We start from the raw sequence: 23,809 nt of genomic DNA, 5'->3' as shown, positions 1-23,809 counted from the left end.
GCATTAATGTACTAAATATATTAAAAACACATGACAAACATTTTAATTTGCGCTCAAACAAGATATTCCAGTTCAAACTCAATATATAAATAAATATATATAAATGGATTTACGTACTTATGCCGTGAATTATAAATAAAACAAACACATGAATGTTTAGATGAGTAAACAAGCGTCAGAACGGGGCTGCAAAGGGAAAAGTCACATCATTCATTATAGAAGGAAATAAAAGCAAAACTAACTATTAATAATAACAAATGCCTTTTTATTTTATATTTATTTTTTAAATCCTAAAAGATGAGCACATAACTCAATTTAAGTCACGAAAAGTGACGTCTAAGGCCAGAAAGTTATATTATATTATATATATTCTCCAATCTTTCATTGTAAAAACAACTAAAATAGGCAGATTGATGAAAGACGGATGAATGGAAACCTTCTGCAATAATAACAAAACAAAGCAAATACAAGTAAACAAATCAGCTTTTTTAAGGATGCAGTTTTGGGAGTTTTCTCAATATATAAAAACACTTTAATACCCAAATGTATTCCATGTAATTACATTGTTTTCTCTCCAATTTGCAAATAACAAACAAACAAATAAATAAAGCAGTAAAACTCCTTCATCAAGAACCTTTTCCCGCCCTGTGTTTAGAAACACGACTCTCGTGGGGGACGTCCCTGTTGTTTACACAACAACAACAACAACAACAACAACAACAACAACAACAACAAGATGTCCAGCCTCTGTGGTTCCTCTGCCCTGCAGCAGCGTGAACGGGATTCTTTAGGTTCACACTGACCTCTATAGGCCGGAGTGAGCGTTACAGCCGGCTGCTGCAGATATTTATTGTATATATATATATATATATATATATTATAGTTTAAAATGTGTAAAATGCAGCCTTTTGGATTAAATGTGATTGATGAAAGAACCTGCAGGTGTTTTACAAGTTAAAACTTCATTCTGAAAGTCCTTCAAAGAATCTGAAGTCAGATTTCCTTTCAAGTTGGACGTGAAAAGACAAAGAAAAGAGTAAAAGAGACTTTTAATAACCCGTCTTTTGATCACGAGCAGAATCTAAAAATGTGGATTCAAAGAATTTTTTGATTTCGTGCAACTAAGACGAACGACCTCGAGCTGCAGATTTCTGTTTTAAACGTTCAGAAAAAGTCTTAAATGTGACTTTCCATAACCTGCATGTTTTACTGCATGAAAGGGAAGGTGTAGGAAAGGAAAGACAAGGAAAGGAATGAAGGAATGGAGATTTGTGAGGATCACTGGCATATTTCTGTGTAAAAAGGACTTTTAAAAATGTCAACATTTTGGCTTTCTAGTTGCTAGAATATGTGCAACCAAGACAAAGTTAGGGGTGAACTTTTTGTTCATTTAAAAGGTCTGTAAAGTTTTTATTGTGGTTTTCTTCGTCGGTTAGATTCAAAGCAATTTAACAGGAAAAAAAGAAAAAGAAAAGACAACTTCAACATAAATCAAACGTTCTAAAAAGACATCTTTCATAATCTGCATGTTTGATTGCATGAAAGGGAAAAGAAGGAAGAGAAAGGAAAGACGATAAGAGTTGTTATGATCACTGGCATATTAGTACTTTTAAAAATGTCAAAATGTTGTCTTTCTACTTGCTAGATTATGTGCGACCCAGACAAAGTTATGGGGGAAAGAAAGGCGCTATGATCATGAGGTTTACTGCGTTATTTGTTCTTTAAAGTGTTTTTTAAATTGTTTTCTTCATCATTCAGACTGTTTATAGAGGGGAGCTGTAGAAAACCCCCAAAGAAGTAGAGTCATTTATATATACTTCTATACAACCAGATGAGTCGCCCCTTGGTGGTCAGGAGAGAGAATGCAGCTTTAACACATGAAGCCTATACTTCTATACAACCAGAGGAGTAACCCCCTGGTCGTCGGGAGAGAGAATGCAGCTTTAACACATGAAGCATATACTTCTATACAACCAGAGGAGTCACCCCCTGGTGGTCAGGAGAGATAATGCAGCTTTAACACGTGTATCATATACTTCTATACAACCAGAGGAGTCACCCCCTGGTCGTCAGGAGAGAGAATGCAGCTTTAACACATGAAGCATAGACTTCTATACAACCAGAGGAGTCGCCCCCTGGTGGTCAGTAGAGAGAATGCAGCTTTAACACATGAAGCATATACTTCTATACAACCAGAGGAGTCACCCCCTGGTGGTCAGGAGAGATAATGCAGCTTTAACACGTGTATCATATACTTCTATACAACCAGAGGAGTAACCCCTTGGTCGTCGGGAGAGAGAATGCAGCTTTAACACATGTATCATATACTTCTATACAACCAGAGGAGTAACCCCCTGGTCGTCGGGAGAGAGAATGTAGCTTTAACACATGAAGCATAGACTTCTATACAACCAGAGGAGTCGCCCCCTGGTGGTCAGTAGAGAGAATGCAGCTTTAACACATGAAGCATATACTTCTATACAACCAGAGGAGTCGCCCCCTGGTGGTCAGTAGAGAGAATGCAGCTTTAACACATGAAGCATATACTTCTATACAACCAGAGGAGTCGCCCCCTGGTGGTCAGTTGAGAGAATGCAGCTTTAACACGTGTATCATATACTTCTATACAACCAGAGGAGTCGCCCCCTGGTGGTCAGGAGAGAGAATGCACGTTTAAGACACTTATACATCTATTATTAGTGTTTGTTGTGGTTGTTGGCCTTAATGTAGTCAAATTTCGATCTATCTCGTCTGCATTTTAATAACCACCATGTTCTTGTTATTGAAATGAAAATCAGCAGAATGCAGACTGTAACTCTCAGGCTGCTCGAGGGCACAGAGTTTTATTCATTTATCTATTAAATATTCATGTACTATATGTATTCTGTTGTAGTTTTAACGTTTGCTGTCGATCCCGTCTTCCTCTGCGTTCACACAGCTAATCTAAAACAGCTGATGAATGAAATGAAATGATCTTTCTCCACATCGGTGCGACGTACTGACTCGCCGATTGATTCCTTCGTTAGCCGCACGTCGTCTCCGCCGGCTTCCGAGTTAGAAGGCAAATCTCCGGCCTCGGTGTGCTTACAGCTCTCAGCCAATCAGGCGGCGATGTAACATGTTTTACTGTCCGGCGCCGCGGCCCACTTACCTTGTTAGAGCCCGGCGTTCCGGCCCATTTCGTCGCCCTAATAACGTCACGTGACCACGTTAAGGGGACTCGCCTCGCGGCGTCGCCCCGCTGCGAGTGTTGATTTCACGGTCTATTAAGCCGGTGATTGTCAGCAGCAAATTCGACATCAGTTCCACCTACGAGGGCTCGGCGCGGCGGCCCGCTGCGGCGCCGACATTTAGAGAAAACACACAAAGAGGAAGGTGATGAGGAAGTGTGTTATAAGTGAGCCGTGACTAAGGCCGCTTTACAGGGGAAGAGCTGGAGGACGGGGTGTGTAAACAATGCTGAGAGGTTTTCTGGAATGGTTGACATGTACTTTCTAGCTAACGTCACCTGTGTGTGTGAAAAACAACACTGTGCGCCGGTATGCAGCTGCTGTAATGATGCCAGGCTTCTTAAGCGCTAGGCAAATGCTTGTCAGCGTAAGTGTTTCCACGTTGGACGTCTCTTTGTGGGAGGGAGGATGCGAGCGCTTGTGCAACCCGGGAGGATTTGTGCAGTTCTGGGCAGGCGAGGGACTCAGCAGGCCCAGATGTTACTGAGGTTTGGTGCAAGACTAAAGAACAGACAACATGTAATGTCATCAGTACTTTGGTAAATCATTGTCCTGTATCAATGTATGAGCTCCTGGATCATGTAAAGTACGGAAGCCCTGAGAGGACACACAGTCTGCTGGTCAAAGTCTGATGTACATTTTCTCTCCTCTCTTCATGATTTAAGAACAGGTGGAAAAAAAGGTGATTTTTTTTCTTTCCTTGTGGTTTTAAGTGTTTGTTGCTGTAATGCTCACTTCGGCCACAAGAGGCTTCTCGATGTTCAAAATAAGACGTAAAGCATTCACGCTTTTTTTTTGCGCAGATTTAAAAAAAAGAGTTTAAATGTGCAGAACATGTATGCAATAGTCCAATGTATGGAATAGAGCTGGACAGATGAATGGGTCAAACTCAGGACTTTCACCCAGGAGACCACAGGCAGTGTCCTGTGAGAAGCCTATGTTTTCCTAAAAGGTGACGTGCAGGTGAGGTTGCAGGTGCATCTAATGAGCCTCAGTTATCTGAAGCCTGTTGCATGAAAGAAAGGAAAAATAAAAAAGCACCGGCAGGTGCAACAGGAACAGGAAGTGACCGAACCGTCCCGGTGCAGCGGAATAAAACGACAATTTGAAACTCTAAAGGGCGTTGGGATTTTTTTTCTTGACAGAATTAGTCACAATTTTTATTTTTGGCATAAAAAGTGACAGATTTGTATTTATTGGGCTGTAAAATGCACTTATTTGTTATTGTTTGGGCTTTTTTTGTTGCTTTATTGACCCCCAAACCTACCAAGTTTGAACTTTTCCCTCATTCAACCTTCTAATGTTCTCTTGCAGAAATACAATAGAAACAACAGAATGTGAAACAACCACACAACAAAGTCTCACACACACACACACACACACACACACACACACACACACACACACACACACACACACACGGAGGCCTCGTCCTCAGACAGGTGAGCTCCTCTTCCACCTGTAATATCATCAGCAGAGCTCCGGCTCGGTGTGTTTTATGAATCTCTTGTTGTTTTCTTGCCGTTCCTCCGTGACCACAAGGGGGCAGCATCGCACCGCGTCAGGCGAGTCCTCCAGCCGCCGTGGTTCTTGTGTTTCACCGGTTCTCTGCCTGTTCCAGTACCGCCATCCGGCTTAAGCATTGCATAAGCATAACAATTCTGAGAATATTTGGGTCCAACAAAGAGGAATGAGTCACTTCAGCTCTTCAAAGGAATGCATAAGGAATGTAGAGGACACAAAGACGCCCCTCCTCTCGCGGGCCTTCCTTTGATCAACATTATAATTTAATTACCTGCATAGCAAAGAGCAGAGAGCCTTTATTTAGAACTCCAGTCTCAGTCGCCTCATTTGCTCCGCGGCTCGTTGAAGAAATGAAGGGAAATAATATAATAATATGTATTTATTATTATTGTTTGCTGTGCAGATATAGATGTGATGTATGATAATGACAGTGCAGTAACACTCATGTTGGACTCTCATATCGCGGCTCTTCAATTCTCAAAATTGTTGATTTAAAATGGTGCAGATTATATGTATAAAACATCTGCGAGTGTCTGGTTAAAATAACGTAATAATATGAATTAAAGAGGCATCTTTTTTCTTTGGTGCAACTTAAATGAAAATGTTTTGTAAGATGTAAACATGTGCTGTGCTCTCCTGTTGAGATTTAACATCTGAATGAAACATTTAAATTGATTGATTGAACATTTAACTTCATTTTGGTGCTTTTTATGCATTAAATTCGTTGTATTTTGATTGTTAAACTTAAAATATTTAGCTAAACTGCTCGTGCGTGTGTGTAAAATTGAAGTCCTCTTCAATGACACTTGTGGCTTTTTTAAACACTCCACTGATACAATGAAGCGTCAACCAATCGAAAGTTTTTGTTAAGTTCCTTTTTCCATCTGAAAACAGGCACTCAGGCTGTTCATCAGTCAGCAACACTTAAACGGCACCTGGCGATCTCGTGGAAAGATCAGTTTTGTGTGTAAAAAGCAAAGCAACTCAACAAATGCAACAATGTAACCACACGGGACACTAAGAGCTGTCTCCTGGGTGAAAGTCCCGTGTTTGTGGAATCATTCCACTCCCCTGTTATTCCACCGTGTCGCTTCTTTTATTATTTCAGCCTCACTTCCTCGGACCGAACACAAAAACGTTGACGTTCAACATATCCACATGCGGGCGACTGTGGCTCAGTGGTGAGCAGGGGCCGTCCTCCAATCAGAGGATCGGCGGTTCGATTCCCCGGCTCCGCTAGCCCATGTCGATGTGTCCTTGAGCAAGACTCTTAACCCTAAATGTCTCCCGTAGCTGCGCCTACGGTGTATGAATGGTTGACAATCCTGAGGTGGCTCCTTGCATGGTGCTCCTCTCATCAGTGTGTGAATGGGTGAATGATGTCATAGTGTTAAAGCGCTTTGAGTGGTCGCAAGACTAGAAAAGAGATGTACAAGTCTGCAAATCCATGTTCTTCTGTTCACAACTTTACTGTGTCGCATAATGATGATAAACGACCCTCGACCCCTTGAATCATTGATGTCTGTTGAGTGGGGAAAGGAGAGCCTTCAAAATGTCCCCCGTGCTACTTCAGCATGAGATTTTATGCAATTTTATTTTCGGCAGTTAACATGTTATTTTTTTTCCCTGATGAGTAGTTTTTAAAACCGCATTATTCTTGTCATTTAGCCGCTGTCGTCCTCTGCGATGAATGAGCCGCGTCCTTGTGCCTGAAGTGGTTGTGGCCCCGATGTTGTTGTGACCAGAAGAGAAGAAAAATACAGCTCGGAAACTCTGAAGCTCCCCCTGACCCTTGACCCCTCTCTGAGGCTTCATCTTCTAAACACTTCCTCTCATCTCGCGGGAAGGAAGCTTCCACGTTTCTGTCGGGAATGAAGACCGACAGTGTGTGTGTGTCGTCCTGTTTTCTACCTCCTGTGTTTTACCTGAGTCACAACATGGCCGTTCCTCTGATGTTCCTCTGTTCTCATCTGCAGACGAAGCTCTATTGATCCAGCTGTCAATACTCCCTGTAAATAGTCTGATTATGGGATGTATTCGTAGCAAAAGAACAACCTTGTGGCGCCGGTCAAGGTCAGATATTTACTAATATTATGCGATTGCATTTGCTTCTTAAACCTTCATTATTTATTTCCGCCGATAAACGGCGATTCAAAAGGACTTTTTTTTCCACGACTCTGAGGAGAATGAATGAAAGAAAAAGAAAAACCCGCCGCTGCTGCATCCTTGAATCCTTCCGGTGACATTGAAAGGAAACCATTGGCAACGCCGTCGACCTTCAGACGTCCCCGCTCGTCGGTGTCTGTGTCTGCAGAGCGCCGTCTGACCGCGTCCGACCTCGCCTGGAATCCTGAGCGTCCATCTTCAGACGCTTGCCTCGTCCTCAGTAGAACCCAGCAGACCTGTGTGTGTGTGTGTGTGTGTGTGTGTGAGCATCCACATTCCCTTTACAATTAGAAGCCACACGTCGGTGTAATATTATCTATCCACGGGGTCGGCTCCACAGACAGGAGGGCAGCTTATTGTGCGCCTCGCCCAGAACCTCGCGATCAATATTTAATAACGGACGTTGCGGCGATGAAAAGAGGGAGAAGATGCCCTAATGTGGATATTTGTAGTGCGGAGTCGTAAAGATAAAATATTTAGAGCGCTGCAGGTTGAGGGGGGGGGGTCTCATTAGACCCACGCTGAAAGTGTGTTTGTTTGTTGTTCCCAAAAAAATTAAAAGAAAGCAGCCAGATCTTCCCTTTTGTGTAGCCCTTTAAGCCCTAGCCCTAACCCCTAATCCTATTTATTGTTTGAGTTGTGTTTAGAGGTTGTACATTGGGATTATATATTATTGTAGCCCTGATTTTTATGTTTAATTTGATACCTAACATGTTTGTTTTTTTGGGGGTGAGGGATTTATACCATGATTTGTTCTTGATTTTCCTGATATAAAAGCGTCCCCCGATCGGGCATTAGATTGCATTAGATTGTGAAAACTTTGACCTTTGACTCTCTCTCTCTCTCTCTCTCTCTCTCTCTCTCTGTCTCTCTCTTTCTCTCTCTCTCTCTCCTGGATGCAGTTGAGACGGTGAGACATACGAGTGGGTCGGACACAAAGTGGACGTACAGTACAGTGGACAGCACAGGAGGGGGCGGGACCGCGCGGGCCAATCACTGATCAGGAAACACTCTGAGGGGGCGGGCACTAAAAACAGGAAGTGACTGTATCGTAACATCGTCATCGTTCTTAACTATCTCATCCAACTGTTTGTCATTTTAAACGTCGGCCTCGCAGTCCGTCATTGGACGATCTGACGAGCCGCAATGCATTTTTGTAAATACGTCCCGAAATTCTTGTCGGAGTTATACCCAAAATGTTTTCTACTAAAATGTGACTATTTTATAGATATTTCAGAGTAATGTTCGGGACCATGGATCCTAATGTGCTCATATTTTGGCGGATGACAACTGGTCTAAATCTCAACTATTCCTTATAATTTAAAAAAATACTTAACTTCACTCAATAAAAGCCAAACTTCGCACATCATTCAGATACTCTTAACACATAGAGCTATGTTAAATATTAAATTAAAATATATCAACAATTGTTACGATAAGAACATACAACTTTTAATTATAATTTTGTTGCTAAATATATATATTTATTTTCCTTTTCCGTGCACTATCATAAACCAATATACCAGTAACACACATATAAACTTATTAGCTATGTTCCCAAGGGTTTTCTGTATATTATACCATTTTACATTATTCAAATAGGCCTTGTGGTTGAGGAGATAATCTGAATTTAGGGTATATAACCATTCGGATTTTCGGAAAACAGGGCTTGATGCCATGAGGTGAAGTTTCTGGACTGTCGGGTTGCACAGTAAAATACATGCAACCACACGCGTACATGTATGTATATTTACTGTGCCGGAGTGAGAACATAGTGAGTTTGCTGGGGGCGGAGCCAACTTCACTATGCAAAAAAGAAAACACAACAAAAAACGTGAACAGGTGAGAGACTCATGAGAGAAAGAGGACGAGAGGAAGAGGTTGTGGAACAGTACGACGTGAGACTGGAACACAACAACACAGAGAGAGACGAGTATTAGGAAAAATGGTTTAATATAGGAGACAGAAGCAAAAAACTGCATCACACAAGAACATACGTTTACAAAAATAATTCTGACTGCTTCAGCTACACAGTTAGTTCACAGAGAAGGACAGAGAAACCGGAAAAATCTAAACAGCTAAAAGCAAAAGATTTCTAATTAGTTGATCTCTTTATTAAACTAATACATTAATCCACTGAAGGTGACTAAATATTTCTATTCCTTCTTTTTCTATAATTGTCTTATCGTGTAGACGGCACAATACAGAAGTCAAAAATGAAACTTACCGCTTTTGTATAGACAAACTTGCTAGAACTATTTAAAAAAAAAAGCAAAATAAAAAAATTATAATAATAAAAAAAAATGAAAAATCTGACACTCACCTACCCTCTGTTTTTTTTACGTGGGGAAAAAACAAAGAACGAAAGAACAGAAAAAGAAGAAGGAAGGCAGAAAGAAAGAACAACACTCACGTGAGGAGAAAGAAGAGAAAGAAATAAAAGCCAAAGATCTTCTAAAAAATCTTGTTATCAAAAGCCAACGTTCTGGATGCCAGCGAGGAATCACACTCGGGGACCGGTCGGGTCAGACAGCTTTTTCTACGATTTTTTTAGTTTTTTTTGTTGTATCCTTTAATCTCCAGTATAAAAAATTCCACTGGTACAAAATGCATAAGTACAATCAGTTGTAGAAATAGGAAAAGCCTGCATTTTTATGTTGTTGTTGTACTTTTTAAATCCCATCCAGTGACAGATTTCCAAGTGTTGTCAAACAAACAAACATCACGCTCACAGGATCCACTGAAATGCATCGACTTTGGCTTCTCAGGACAATAACTTTGACTACTTGTTTTGTATCTTGAGAATTAAAAGAAACAAAAAAAAACAACAAACAATTTGGATAATTTCTACAGACAACAAGCTCTTTTTTTTTTTTTTTTTTAACGGCACGGAAAGAGAGAAAACACACAAAACATTTTTTTCCCTCAAAAAACTTCGACATAAGCCATAATGCAAAGAAACGACAAGTTATTTTTTTTTATCTTCAGATTTCATTGTTTTGATAAATAGCACTTAAAGATAATTAAGAAAGAAGGAGAACAGAGAAGTGAACAAGTGACAAAGATAGAGATTACAACGAGCATCGGCCATGACAGCCCCTCCGAGGCGAGCCGCTCCACGGGAAACCCCGTTTCTAAGCTCCATGGGAAACCCTGTTTCTATGCCCCACGGGAAACCCTGTTTCTACGCTCCACGGGAAACCCCGTTTTCTACGCCCCACGGGAAACCCTGTTTCTACGCCCAACAGGAAACCCTGTTTCTACGCTCCACTGGAAACCCCGTTTTCTACGCCCCACGGGATACCTCGTTTCTACGCCTCACGGGAAACTTAATTTCTACGCCCCACGGGAAACCCCGTTTCTACGCCCCTCTTGTGCTTCCCGAACATTGAAGACGAAGACGAGCCGCTTCACGTCAGGCTGTGTGACATTTGGCAACGTGTTTTATTTTTGTGTGTGTTTTCTTTTGGTGGGGACACAGAACGCCTTTTAATGAACAAGCACAGATTACGAAGCCTCCGCACGCGCAAAAAAAAAAAAAAAAAAACGATTTAAAAAAAGTCGACGTTAAGTTGTGCGACGTGACGATGTGATGCAACTTTCATCGACGTTCACGCCTGGTCCGCTGACGCTGCTTTCATACAGGTAGTTATGGCTGTTTGTGGCACTGCTCATGTTGTGTACTGCATTTAGGAAAACAAATACAATTAATTAAAAATAAAAAGTCTGCTCGCCTCCCTCCATGAGATCACGTAAAGTTCGGTATTTTTTTGGCGGGGGGGGATAATGAAAGCCGCGTCGCCTCCATTTTGTTGTTGTTTTTTCGACGGACTCCCCTCTCCAAAACTAACAGGCGCTTTATTTTTTTAATTTCCCGCGCCGCCGTTCCAATAAGACGTCTCCGCTCTAGCCTCGGAGACAACAACCAGACGGAGAGGAGGGCAAAACAACAACTAAACCCTGAAAGAAAATGGCGGCCCCCCCTAGACTTTGACACACAAAGGTGAACCCGGACTCACTGACTCACAACATCTTCTCTTCATAATACTGGTACAACGCTCCCTGGTTAAGGCGACTGGTGAGCTTCTGTAGAAAATAATGCTGCCTTTTGGTTTTTTTTTTTTTAAAAACTATTTAACTTTTTTTTTTTTTTTGCAGACCGTAAACTAGGCTTTCAGGGAGGGAATGGTGGGTAACCGGGACTTTTGACAACACTGTGCCATGTAAACGGCTCGACTACGAGAAATGTCAATAACACATTTTTTTAGCATCTAAACATGATTTTGGCCCATAAAAGACGTTAAAGAACGAGTTGAGAAATGAAGAAACGATTGGACTCTCCGGCGGCGTGTGCTTTCCTTTCTCCCGCCCAGGAAGTCGAGGCTCGGTTGTGGTTCTCGCCCTGTGCTTACATCACGATGAACACAAAAGTAATGATCGCCGCCCGAGACAGAAACGAGGCCCGTGTTTACGAGACCCGGAAAAAATGAAAAAAAAACTCAGACAAACGGCGGATAAAATAGGATTCGGAAAAATAAGGCTTTTTCGCGTATGACTCCACCGAGAAGACAATCAAAAGACGACGTGAAGCCCGATGTCTGTGCGAGAGAGAGAGTGCAAAGTTCGTGGTAAGGCTTCGATGAATAAACGGCTGTACAAATGGCTAAAAATATCAGTGCGTGAGTCCCGTTTATTTCTCTTTTTTAAAGTGTGTGCGCGCACGCCGGCGGGGCAGTAGAGGGCGCTGTGGAGGCGTTCACACTCAGGGGGGCTGTCATGCACAAGAAAGAAAAACTGTGAGGTCTGCACGAGAATGTGTGTGTGTGTGTGTGTGTCCGTGTGTGTGTGTATATATATATATATATGACACATGGGCACTTTTTTTCAAACCTTTTTTTTTTGTTTTTTTTTACATCTTTACAAAGAAAAAAAAGCAAACATGACATTTTCAGGCAACAAGACCACAGAATAGCAAGTTAACAAACTCTTTTTTAAATCTATATTTTTTTTTTCTTAAATATGAGGGATCCATACAAAACACTTATAATAAAATACCCATGTTATCAAATAATTCCACAAGAAGTACACTGACGCTAGGCAGGAAGTACCTTCAGAATTTGGCACTAAACTCCACTGATCTTGTCTTTTTTTCTTTATAAGACATTTTTGCCGAACAACAAAACACATCTAAATATTTGTTTCCCACGAGAGAAATAAAATAATAATGACATTGATGCTTCACAAGCTGACATTATATATATATATATAGATATATTTATATTTATATATATTTTTTAGGAATTTTATATAGCTAATTAACCAACAAGAAATTTAGCAAATAGGGACTCCTTAAAAAAAAGAAGAAACAACAAACAAAAAAAGAAACAACAAAGTAACTATTATAGTAATATGAAAGGCTTTGTCTATTGTTCAAGTAAACTGATTTTTTTGTCTTCTCTTGAAAAAAATGAGACATTTAAGACCGTTAGACTTGTGATGAAACCACAACTAAACTCACGAGAAGCACCGACGTTAACGCAGGTTCACACGTATCTTAGTATTATTTTTTTTCCTCTATACATTTAAACAGTAGAAAATATAGGTCATTTCATCATGTGCATTTAAACCACGGATTGTCTATCTGTGAGTCAGTTCAGCAAAAGGTGACACAAGTAGGTAGCATTTCTCCCGCCCCAAACAGGGCAAATGTCTTTTTTTTATTTTTACCTTTAAACTACTCTAGAAAAAAGTGGTTCTATATATAGACTTTGAATGAGAAACAGAGCCACTTAAAATGGCCTTATCAAAAAACTTTACACTGCCTGAAAAATGTAAAAACCATTGGAGAGCTCTGAGAAGAGTCTAATATTGATCAGACAGTTTTGATTTCAAAACTGTTTGGAAGTAGTCTTATTTTTTCAGAGGAACCGGCGCGCACCGCTTCTGGCCCGGCGACCGCTTCTTCACCGGCGCCAGAAGCAAGATGGCCGCCAGTTCCTGTAGTGAACTTTCAAGTTTACTTTAAATGAAGAAGAAAAGAAAGAAAGAAAAAAAACTGACATAAAGAAGAAGAAGAAGAAGAAACAAAAAAGAAAATTGCAGGAAAACATAGTGTATGGAAATCACTTTGCCACAGGTTGTTGTGTTTTTCCATAAAAATCTCAGTTTTTTTTAGTTTTTCATACGAATGCAGCTTTATATCTTTTTCACATTGATTCACTTTTCTCACCCGCCTCCCTTGTTGTCGCCTCCCTCCCTGAAACCCTCCCGGAAAACAGATCTAAAGGAGGTCACATGCAAAAAAGAAACAACAATAAACAACAAAATAAATCATAAAAAAATCCCAAAAAGTTCAAAGTTCAAAAGGTCAGTAGGCGGCAGAGGAGGAGGAGAACCAGGTAATGATCAGGTGAGCTCGGAAAAGACATCAGAAAAAACAATGACGGGGAGGACGAGGAAGACGAGGAGGACGAGGAGGACGAGGAGGACGATGACACTTTTTTTTTGTTTTGTTTTTGGTGGGGATTTTTGTTTTTTTGTTCTAAAAGTTTGTTTGTTTTTTTTGGGACGCCACGGAGACATGCTAGGCAAACGATGAGCTAACAGGCATGGAGATGGGTTGTTCTAAAAGGGGGAAAGAAAAAACAGGGGAGAGGAGAGAGTTACACACAGAGAGCAGGAGCACCACACCACTACAGCATTTTGTTTTTGTAAAAAAAAACAACAGGAGAAACAACAACAACAACGACAACAACAACAAACGACGGCAAACAAACGACAACAACAACAATGCAAACCGGCAGAACTGCAACACCACTCACTGAGTTCATTGGCACATTTTTTAAGCTTTGAGTTTGTACTTTTTCTTTAAATGATGTCATGTTATAGGTCTATACTAACAGGCAACAACACACACACACACACTCATTTCTTCACACACGCACACATACACACACAAACAAAGAACACCCAAAGCTTTATCCATCAGATCCCAGATGGATGTCGTCATTTGGGAGAAAATAGTCATATTTTTTTGGGAGACGGGGGAGGGGCTACGAACAAACAAAAAACGCAAAACCAAAAAATTTAAATGAGTAAAAACGCGGTCAAAAGAGAGAGAGAGATGAATGGATGAACAGCACAGAGTGAATGAGTAAATCAAACTGGAGGAGGAGGAGGAGGAGGAGGAGGAAGAGGAAGGGTGCGGCTCGAATGGCGGCGTGTTGTGATTGTGGTTTCTGCACTGAAAAAACACGAAAAACACCGGAGAACCCGGTTCCACGAGACTTCTCCACAGGGGTCTACTTTTAATGATGCTGTATATTTTATAGGAGTCCAATAACTTAACGATAGGCAATAAATAAAATCCTTTTTTTTTCTTCATCTGAGGCAGTAAAAATGTTGTATAAAAATAGAACTGCTTTTTTTACAAATAAAATTTACAGGCCTGTGGCTTTCTGTACTTTGACTTATTCTCTCTTCTTTTTTTAAATCTGTCAACAAACATCAAGTATTTTCAGTGACCACCTCGAACCCATAAACTCTTTTTTTTATTAGTAGAATTATCATTATAGCCTTCATCAAATTCTGGATGTTATTTTGCAAATGCGGTAATATCCCTTTCACAACAAAGACCAATGTGATCTGACCCAGAAATGTAGCGACTAATTTTTGTTTTTCTTCACCTTAAGAAATAAAAAAACTGTTTTTTTTTTATTTTCACATAAATAATAAGACGCAGCTGTGTGTGTTTAGTTTGTTGTTCTGTAACTGCACTGACTATAATGTAAAGAGGCCACTCATGTTTTTTTGCAGCCTTTGCTCCCGGGTTGCCAGTCGGCATAGAGTTTGTTTTTTTTGTTCTCGGAGAAGCAGCGGCGGACGGCAACCAACACCGCGGAGGTCAAAGGTCGAATGTGCATATCGGCGTGCGTGTCAAAAAATGGAATAAAATAGTGAACCCTTCGCCAGGCCTCGGGGTTCACAACGAGAGAGAGAGAAGGAAAAGAATAAGTTTGAATCATCATGGCTCCTTTGTCTTTGTGGCTGTAACTAGTCCTCAAAAATGTATAAATAATCTCTGAGAAATTAAGAAAAACAAGCTTTTTATATATATATATATATATATATATATATATATATATATATATATATATAAAGCTACCCCAAGATAGCTACTTTCTCCCATTGTAAAAAAAAAAAAAAAAGTTAAATAAAAAAAAAAACAATTGCACAAAGTAATGGCGGTAATGGAAGCGTTCATGTGTGTAAAAAAGAAAAGAAAAATAATAATTGTAATAAATAATAATACTTGAAAGCTAACATAAAAATCTTCAAAAAAGCAAGAAAAAGAAACAAAAAAACAAGGCGTGTGTGTCTCCCTCAGGTGGTTGTAGGTCGTCTCCCCTCCCTCCCCCCAGCAGTCTCTGTAGAGAGGTCGTGGCTCGGTTAGTTTTTGTGTTTTTTTTTCGTTTGCACCTCTTGGTGGGGGGACTTACCCTAGCAGTGCTAACATGGGAGCAGAGAGACGCTAGTGCTAAGATCAGTACGGTTTGCTGTCGTTCTTGGAGCGCTTCAGCTGCACCTTCAGCCGCTTCATGCCGATCTGGAAGCCGTTCATGGCCTGGATGGCTGCCTGCGCCGACACGGGATTGTCGTAGCTGACGAAGCCTGCGGGGGACGGGAGGAAAAGTGTTTAAAACCAGAAGAAACGTGTTTAAAACCAGAGGAAAAGTGTTTAAAACCAGAGGAAACGTGTTTAAAACCAGAGGAAAAGTGTTTAAAACCAAAAGAAACGTGTTTAAAACCAGCGGAAACTTGTTTAAAACCAGAGGAAAAGTGTTTAAAACCAGAGGAAAAGTGTTTAAAACCAGAGGAAACGTGTTTAAAATCAGAGGAAAATTGTTTAAAACCAGAGGAAACGTGTTTAAAACAACAAGAATGTGACAACCGGGCATACTGGTCATGTTTCCAACTTGCAACAGGGAGCGTTTAAAGTAATAAAGATTGGTCCAGTTGTCCGAGTTATATATTCTGCATTAATAGAATGTCTTTAGCCTAGCTCGCTACATTTGTTGCCAGTTGTGTGGAGCGCTGCAGATATCAGCTGGGCTAAAAGAGCTACTTAAGTGTCAACAAATCGGCTACAAAGCCGTCATTGCTTGCAATTATGTCTTCATAAAAAGTCAAAATTAGCAATTTTACAATGATTCACCTTGATGAAAATGAACTATATGCCGTTTGTATCTGGTTTCCCTCGTGAGTGAACCTCTACAATGTTACGTAACACGAATAAGCTACATTTAGGCTACATTTAGGCTACATTTGGCTACATTTAGCTACATTTTCATTCATCTACAGTTGTCAAAACGTAGCGCTAACAGTGACGATAACTGCCAGTGCCGTTTGTATCTGGTTTCCCTCGTGAGTGAACCTCTACAATGTTACACAACACAAATAAGCTACGTTTAGCTACATTTAGGCTACGTTTAGCTACTTTTAGGCTACATGTAGCTACATTTTCATTCATCTACAGTCGTTAAAATGCAGCGCTAACAGTGACGACAACTGCCGAACGATTGTAAAATTTGGCAACATGTTGGCTAATATAGCTAGCTAGCTTGTGCGCCAATGCTAATGAGGTAAATAAGGTAAACAACAACATATGCTACCAGGAAACAGGTGCTATAGTGGCATAATAAACAGCTGAGATGATTGGGGTTGTGTTTTTGTTGCCCTGTAATATTCATTGTTTCCTGTCTGACATGCTGTAAGTGTTTTTATGTCTTCTCTCTTTGCAGCAAAGACGCTTCTGCCTGATGGGTCTTGTTTATTTACAGCAACTCTATACTCATTTCAAAAATCAATGTGTAATAACCAGCTACTTAAATAAAAATACTACGAGAAGCTCCTTCGCCATGTTTCCGCGTCTCCGGATATCTGATCCGTCTGCTTTACATCGAAATGAAAATGCACCCCTGGTACACAATATGAAAATATTAAAATTTAACGACTCCCGAAGGGGTCGTTGCAGCAAAAGAATAATGGAATAATAAAGCGGAGTAAAGGAGGAATACACATAATAGTGAAGCAAATAGCGGGGAGTGAAGTGGCACTTCCAATGTGGAGCATCATGAGTCTGCAAAAACTGCTCCAAACGCCACCAAAGGGTCAAAATGAAGGTTTTTGGAGCAGACAGAGAAGTTATGTTGTGTTTTATTTTATTCTTTCACGCTGTCTTTCACAAAGTCATCTCTGCACACTTCACTTCCTCTCCTAACACCTGCAACCTCTAAAACTGACAGTAAACTCCTCGTCTCGCTTGTCTCACATCCATCTTGACCAGACTTTATATATATATATATATATATATATATATATATATATATATATATATATATATATATAGTTAGTATCACTGCCGTCTGTTTCTTCCTGGATCCATGCTTGATTTATTTCTGTTTGGCTACATGGAGGAACGGAGATATTTACATGTCAATCAAGTAGGATTATTTAATACCAGGTGCATAAAGGAGTCACTTGTCTTATATTAACGGCTTCCATGAATGTGGCTCAATATTTCTCAGCCCCGTTGTTGGTCATTTGCAGGAAAAATGCATGAATTTCCTGCAGGGGTTTTCCTGGAACTGGGCCCTGAACTGGGCCCTGAACTGGACCCTGAACTGGCCCCTGAACTGCCCCTGAACTGCCCCTGAACTGGGCCCTAAACTGCCCCTGAACTGGCCCTGAACTGCCCCTGAATTGGGCCCTGAACTGCCCCTGAACTGCCCCTGAACTGGGCCCTGAACTGGGCCCTGAACTGGGCCCTGAACTGCCCCTGAACTGGCCCCTGAACTGCCCCTGAACTGCCCCTGAACTGCCCCTGAACTGGGCCCTGAACTGCCCCTGAACTGCCCCTGAACTGGGCCCTGAACTGCCCCTGAACTGGGCCCTGAACTGCCCCTGAACTGGCCCCTGAGCGGCGTTCCTTACCGAAGCACTTGCTCAGGTTCGTCTGTTTGTCGATGAAGACTTTGGCAGAGACCACGTTTCCGAAAGGCATGAACATCTGCAGGATGTCCTGGTCTCCGAACTCCTGGGGCAGGTGGTAGATGAACAGGTTGGCACCCTCGGGACCTGTGGGTGGGGCGAGGGCAGTGAGGTCATTGGGCGGCTCTTTCATTTCAGAATAAAATACATAAATACGCTGCAGGAGAGGGCTGTGCACGGCCGCAACCTCGAGTTTTGTGAACGCTTTTAAACAAAATCCTCCAATTATATTGAACATTAAACAAAGTGAATGAATGCTTTTTCCTTTTTTCGGTTAATAATGATAATATGTTCGCTCTCGACGGATAAAAGCGGTCCCGTTTCCTCTCGCTCTTTCTCTCCGCTGCGCGTCGTCTCTCTTAAGAGGGGTCAAAGGTCGCCCCTCCCTCTTTCTATCCCACATCCTAATCCCAGAAGGTCAGATCTCTCAGAATCATTAAATGTGCTCTTCACTGCGACACGAAGCCGATGTATCCGCCGCCTCTTTGTCTCCTCGAGCCGGTTGTGAACTCCTGGATGGACAGTCGGAGGAAGAAAGCTTCTTTTTTATTGAATGTGTCTTTGTTGGAAGCAGAGATGAGACGAGAACAAACAAACGGAGCCTCGCTCAGATTCACTTTGCATCCATATAAATAATTAAGCTCTAAAATCATTGCAGGAATATTTATATAGAATCAGAAATATAGCAGAATGATTCCTAACTAATTCTTACTTTTACATTTTGTGCTGATGAAGTCAAGTTCCTTCAAAATAAGACTGAAATTTATTGTATTTTTCTTTTGGTAAAAGTTTGGTTGATATATGGAAAAATATTACTGAAAGTTATTCCAATTAAAGTATCTTTACATAGAAAAAAATGCACATTAACTATTTTATAAATAGAGTTGATGAATTATTTTCAACAAAAACATTGAGAAAAATTACAAAGCAGACTTGTGATTTATTTTTGTAGAATTATTGTATTGTAGAAGTATATTGTGATATTATTACTGTTGTAATAATAATTACTATTATATAATATAACAATAATAAACAAATGTAGATCTTTGGTAAAAGTGTTTTAAAAATGTAATTCAGAAATCTATATCAGACATGTAGAGCTCACTATATTTGGAAGAAAGATTTTGTGTGCATTTTGAATATAAAAAAAATAAAAGGACTAAAATCAACAATACACAAATCTCCTGAATGTCCACAAATGCACCGTGAAGTTCAGTCTTGTTTTCTGCTTAAGAAGCAGCTGATTTATCTTTTTTTTCCTCTCATAATTTTTGTTCCAAGAAGCATACGTAGATTCCTACGACGCATATCATCCTCGGTGTCAGCTGGCAGCTGAAATGTGCCGCTGCTCTTCGCTGTAACTACAAAATAAAAGCCCCTGAGGTGCTACTGACCCTCCTTCTGGCTGCCGGCGGCCCCTTGCTGCTGCAGCAGGGACTGGCTGTAGAGGGTGGGCAGCGCGGCGGCGGCGTACTGCTGGATCCCTGAGTAGGCCTGCGTCAGCGCGTCCATGGTGCCCGCCGTGCCGTTGCTGAGCCCGGCGCCGCCCAGGCCTCCGTTGAGAGCCGCCATACCTGAGAGCATTTGAGCAACTTTACACAAAACCCAACGATGAGGAAAGAAGAGTTGCACTTACTCGTTAGAGCTCCCACTGAAGGTTGTGTGTTCACACACACACACACACACACACACACACACACACACACACACACACACACGCTAACACGGGACACAGAGTAACACTTTAAACAGACAATCACAAGAACTGCTACGATATTACGAAACACAAATAATAAAATAAATAAATAAGCTACATTTAAGCTACATTTAGGCTACATTTAGGCTACAATTAAGCTACATTTAGGCTGCATTTAGCTACATTTAGGCTACATTTAAGACACATTTAGGCTACATTTAGCTACATTTAGGGTACATTTAAGCTACATTTAGGCTACATTTAAGACACATTTAGGCTACATTTAGCTACATTAAGGCTACATTTAAGCTACATTTAGGCTACATTTAAGACATATTTAGGCTACATTTAGCTACATTTAGGCTACATTTAGCTACATTGAGGCTACATTTAAGCTACATTTAGGCTACATTTAAGACACATTTAAGCTACATTTAGCTACATTTTCATTCATCTCCAGTCGTCGAAATGCAGCGCTAACAGTGACGATAACTGCCGAACGATTGTAAAAGTTGGCTAATATAGCTAGCTAGCCTGTGTCCGCCAATGCTAATGAGCTAAATAAAGGTAAACGACATCTATAGACTAACATGAAGTCATGTGACCGTGGTGGAGTTCCTCTATAGACCAACGTTAGCTTCTTACTTTATACTTCAAACATCATTAAGTGAAGATTATATTGATGAACAAAAACGTGTCCGATAATTTTTTGCCTTCATTCAAAATACAGCGGAACGATCCCATCGGGGCCGAATTCGACGTTAACGTCCTGTTTTCGTCTCTCAACTCTCAGTATAGATTGTACGTATTGGAGGAGGAAGCTGCGGTTTAGCTCGTGCAGCTGCATGGATTATTATGAATATAATGAGAGCGCCTCTGTCTTGAATCGTCTCGTTATTGACGTTCAAAACAAGACGACAGTAGCGATTTAGTCACCCAAACAATGGTGCATTCACTTTAATTCAAAACGACAAAGAACGATGCATAATGACAGATTCACTAGCGTTGATGCTGATGTGTGAAATCCCCCTCAACACTTAAAGAAGCGGTGATGCAGCCGAGTCAAGCATCAACAGAGAGGTGCTTTTCCAGCCGGTGACGTCTCACTTCGGGGCTGAAGGCGGCTCGGTGGGAGGCGGGGGCCGGTTTGAAAAGTGGAGGAACGCAGCAGTAGCACTCATTAGCTGCTTGTAACGGCTTAATATCACGGCGGAGGGCAACTTGTCGGAGGGGGTCTGACATCGGCTCGCCGTTCCTGTCGCCTCGCCGTCAGACACGGGGAAATAAATGATCACCGCCGAGCTCCGGATTATAGGTCACTCATTTATTCAGGAATAATTGCACCGGTGACCTTTGCGATTCAATTAAGGCCTAGATGTGTTTAAATGAGGGGCGGTCGGCGGGAAGGGGGAGAGGGGGGGGACGTTTGGATGGATGAGGTTGTGTGTGTGTGTGTGTGTGTGTGTGTGTGTGTGTGTGTGTGTGTGTGTGTGTGTGTGAATGCAGAGAGAAGCATTGGTCAGGATGCAAAAAACGAAAGAGGACCTTTTCTGTTTGAAAGGACGATCGAGTGTGTGTGTCTGTGTCTGTGTGTGTGTGTGTGTGTGTGTGTATGTGTGTGTGTGTGCACCACGAGTAGATGCCGGGATGATTTACACGGCGGATACAGCTACTCCAGCCGAGGACCGGTAAAGGTCAGAGGAGAATAATGTGGTGGAAGAGGCGGCGGTGCAGATCTCTGCTGTAATAATAACGGCTCTGATTAAGACCCCGGCTCCGTCTCCCGGAGGTCAAAGGCAGGACACGCGTGTGCGGTGTCTCCGGATCACACCGACCTGCAACTCATCTCTGCTTATTTTTTTGCTGCTAGATTTGCAAATGTTTTCTTCTTCATTTCTTCCTGACGAAGAACAAAGTTTGCAGCAGGAAAGTTATTAAATGTTTGTAGTTTCTGGCAGGAAGGAGTTCTGTGAGCATGAAAGGGATCATGTTTAGTGTGTACATATTGTGCATGATCATTGTAAACCAAATTTTTGCACAAAAATCTATTTTTATTTATTTATTGGGAAGTAAAATTGACAGATTCATTCTATATTTTTTGGTAGGATTTAGCTTTTTTTTTGGTGCATGGAAATTATTTAATTCAGTAAATGTTTTGGCATGAAAACTGTCAACCATTGTCTATTTTCTACTATTATTTTGAATTTATTTTATTTTATTTTAGCACAAGAATGGCCAAATTGCATTTATACATATTTTTCTTTTTCACAGAATTAGTCACAATTTGAATTTCTGGCATAAAAAGTGACATATTTATATTTATTGGGCTGTACAATTGACATATTTGTTATTGTTTTGACATAAAATTGTAAAAATGTTCAGGAAAGTAGTCAAAACTTTACATTTTAGCATTAAAATGATCAAACTGAGTTTTGTTGTGGTTGATTGACCCACAACACTACCAAGTGTTAAGTGTTTCCCTCATTCAACCCTCTAATGTTCTCTTGTATAAATAAAATAGAAACAACAGAATGTGAAACACACACACACACACACACACACACACACACACACACACACACACACACACACACAGCAGCGCTCTTAGAGCAAGCACAACCCAGGACACACAGGAAGCGGATGAGAGATGGATGGAGGTGAAATATCTTCTGCCAGATGAACGAGGGAACAAGTTCCTGTGGAGTGGAAGAGAGACGCAGAGAGACGCGGGACCCTTTAAACATATATCTATATATATATATTTATATAGATATATAGATATATAGATATACATCTATATATCTATATAGATATATAGATATATAGATGTATATCTATATATATATATATATATATACGCTTCTTATGTTCTGTTTTCATCATTCTTTCTTCTAGCTTATGGATTTTCATGTCTAAAATGATGAAAATTATTGATTTTAAATGTACAAAAATGAATGCGAGGTGAAACGTCACCTCCAGAGTAAACAGCGTTCTTTTAGTGAGTCGACTATTCTGTGCAGCTGCACATGGAAGTTGAACACATGCAGCCTTTGTTTAATTATATACAATATTGTTTAATTGTTTTTTCTTCTTTTTTTTATGTACCAATTATACAGATCTAAAAAAATATATAAAATCAGCTTGAACTGGCTTTACACATTTTTTTATTTCTTTAAATTGATCAAAATGAAAGATTAAATAATGATAAATTGCCAATTTAATTAAAATAAAAAATGTAAACTTCATTAAAAAAATAATAAAAACTAGATATTAAATTAAAGATTAAATAATGATAAATTGCCAATTTAATAAAATAAATAAATGTAAACTTAAATAGAAAAATATATAAATAATAATAATACAAAATATATAATAAAAATATATATATATAATAAATAAAATACATAAAATAAAAATGTAAACTTAAATATATAGATAATAATAAAAAATATATATAATACAAACATATATATATATATAATAAATAAAATAAAAAATAAAATAAAACATGTAAACTTACAAATATAAATAATAATAATAAAAAATATATAGATAAATATTAAAATATATATAAATAACTCATATGCAACGGCCTCCATGAAGCCCATGTCAGTCTCTCTGGTCGCAGCGGAGCCGTGAGGTGAGGTGAGGTGAGATGGCAGAGTGAGTACTCACTGTTCACGCTACCTGCTAGTGCGTTGATGTTGTTCAGGCCCACGGTGCCCGCCAGGCCCTGCAGGGTGCCCAGAGAGCCCAGAGAGGTCAGAGAGTTCATGGCGCCGGCGTTGGAGCTGGCTGTGGCCGGGAAGAGAGGAGGAGAGGGGGAAGAAGGAGGTGAAGAAGAAGAAGAGGGGGAGAGGGAAAAGAGACAGGAGGTGAAGAGGAAGGAGAGTAGGAGACAAAACAGACTCGTTCAAGAAGATTCCTGAATGCATATTTGAAGGAAACATCTCGGCCTCCTGCAGAAGTATTTATACATTTTAACGTCTTTTTTAAATAACTGCAAACGAGCTGAAACCACCGTGGAGAAGTCTGGCTGCCTCCGTCTCACGAAGTCTTCTACGCTCCGATTGTTTCATACCTCCAGTTTGTTTTACGGCAAACGGAGGAAAGTGGGCGATAGCGCCACCGTGTGGCTCCTTCA

General features: G+C 40.5%; 1 protein-coding gene across 1 annotated transcript in view; it reads right to left on the bottom strand.

Annotated features, from left to right (window-relative positions):
- Positions 1-13,440: 13,440 nt before the first annotated feature.
- Positions 13,441-23,809, bottom strand: part of celf2 (cugbp, Elav-like family member 2) — a gene marked incomplete at its 5' end in the record, with an annotated part of 125,558 nt that continues 115,189 nt past the window's right edge. The window contains 5 exons of the mRNA XM_079236292.1: positions 13,441-13,544; positions 15,419-15,590; positions 17,913-18,056; positions 19,364-19,543; positions 23,353-23,460. Coding sequence (XP_079092418.1) covers positions 15,463-15,590; positions 17,913-18,056; positions 19,364-19,543; positions 23,353-23,460 — 560 coding nt within the window. The 3' untranslated portion in view covers positions 13,441-13,544; positions 15,419-15,462. The remainder of the gene's footprint in view (positions 13,545-15,418; positions 15,591-17,912; positions 18,057-19,363; positions 19,544-23,352; positions 23,461-23,809) is intronic.

The sequence above is a fragment of the Taurulus bubalis genome (genome assembly GCF_910589615.1).
Source record: "Taurulus bubalis genome assembly, chromosome: 20".
Classification (NCBI taxonomy): Eukaryota; Metazoa; Chordata; class Actinopteri; order Perciformes; family Cottidae; genus Taurulus; species Taurulus bubalis.
The sequence above is the reverse complement of the archived record's forward strand: the minus strand, read 5'-3'. Positions and strand labels throughout refer to the sequence as shown.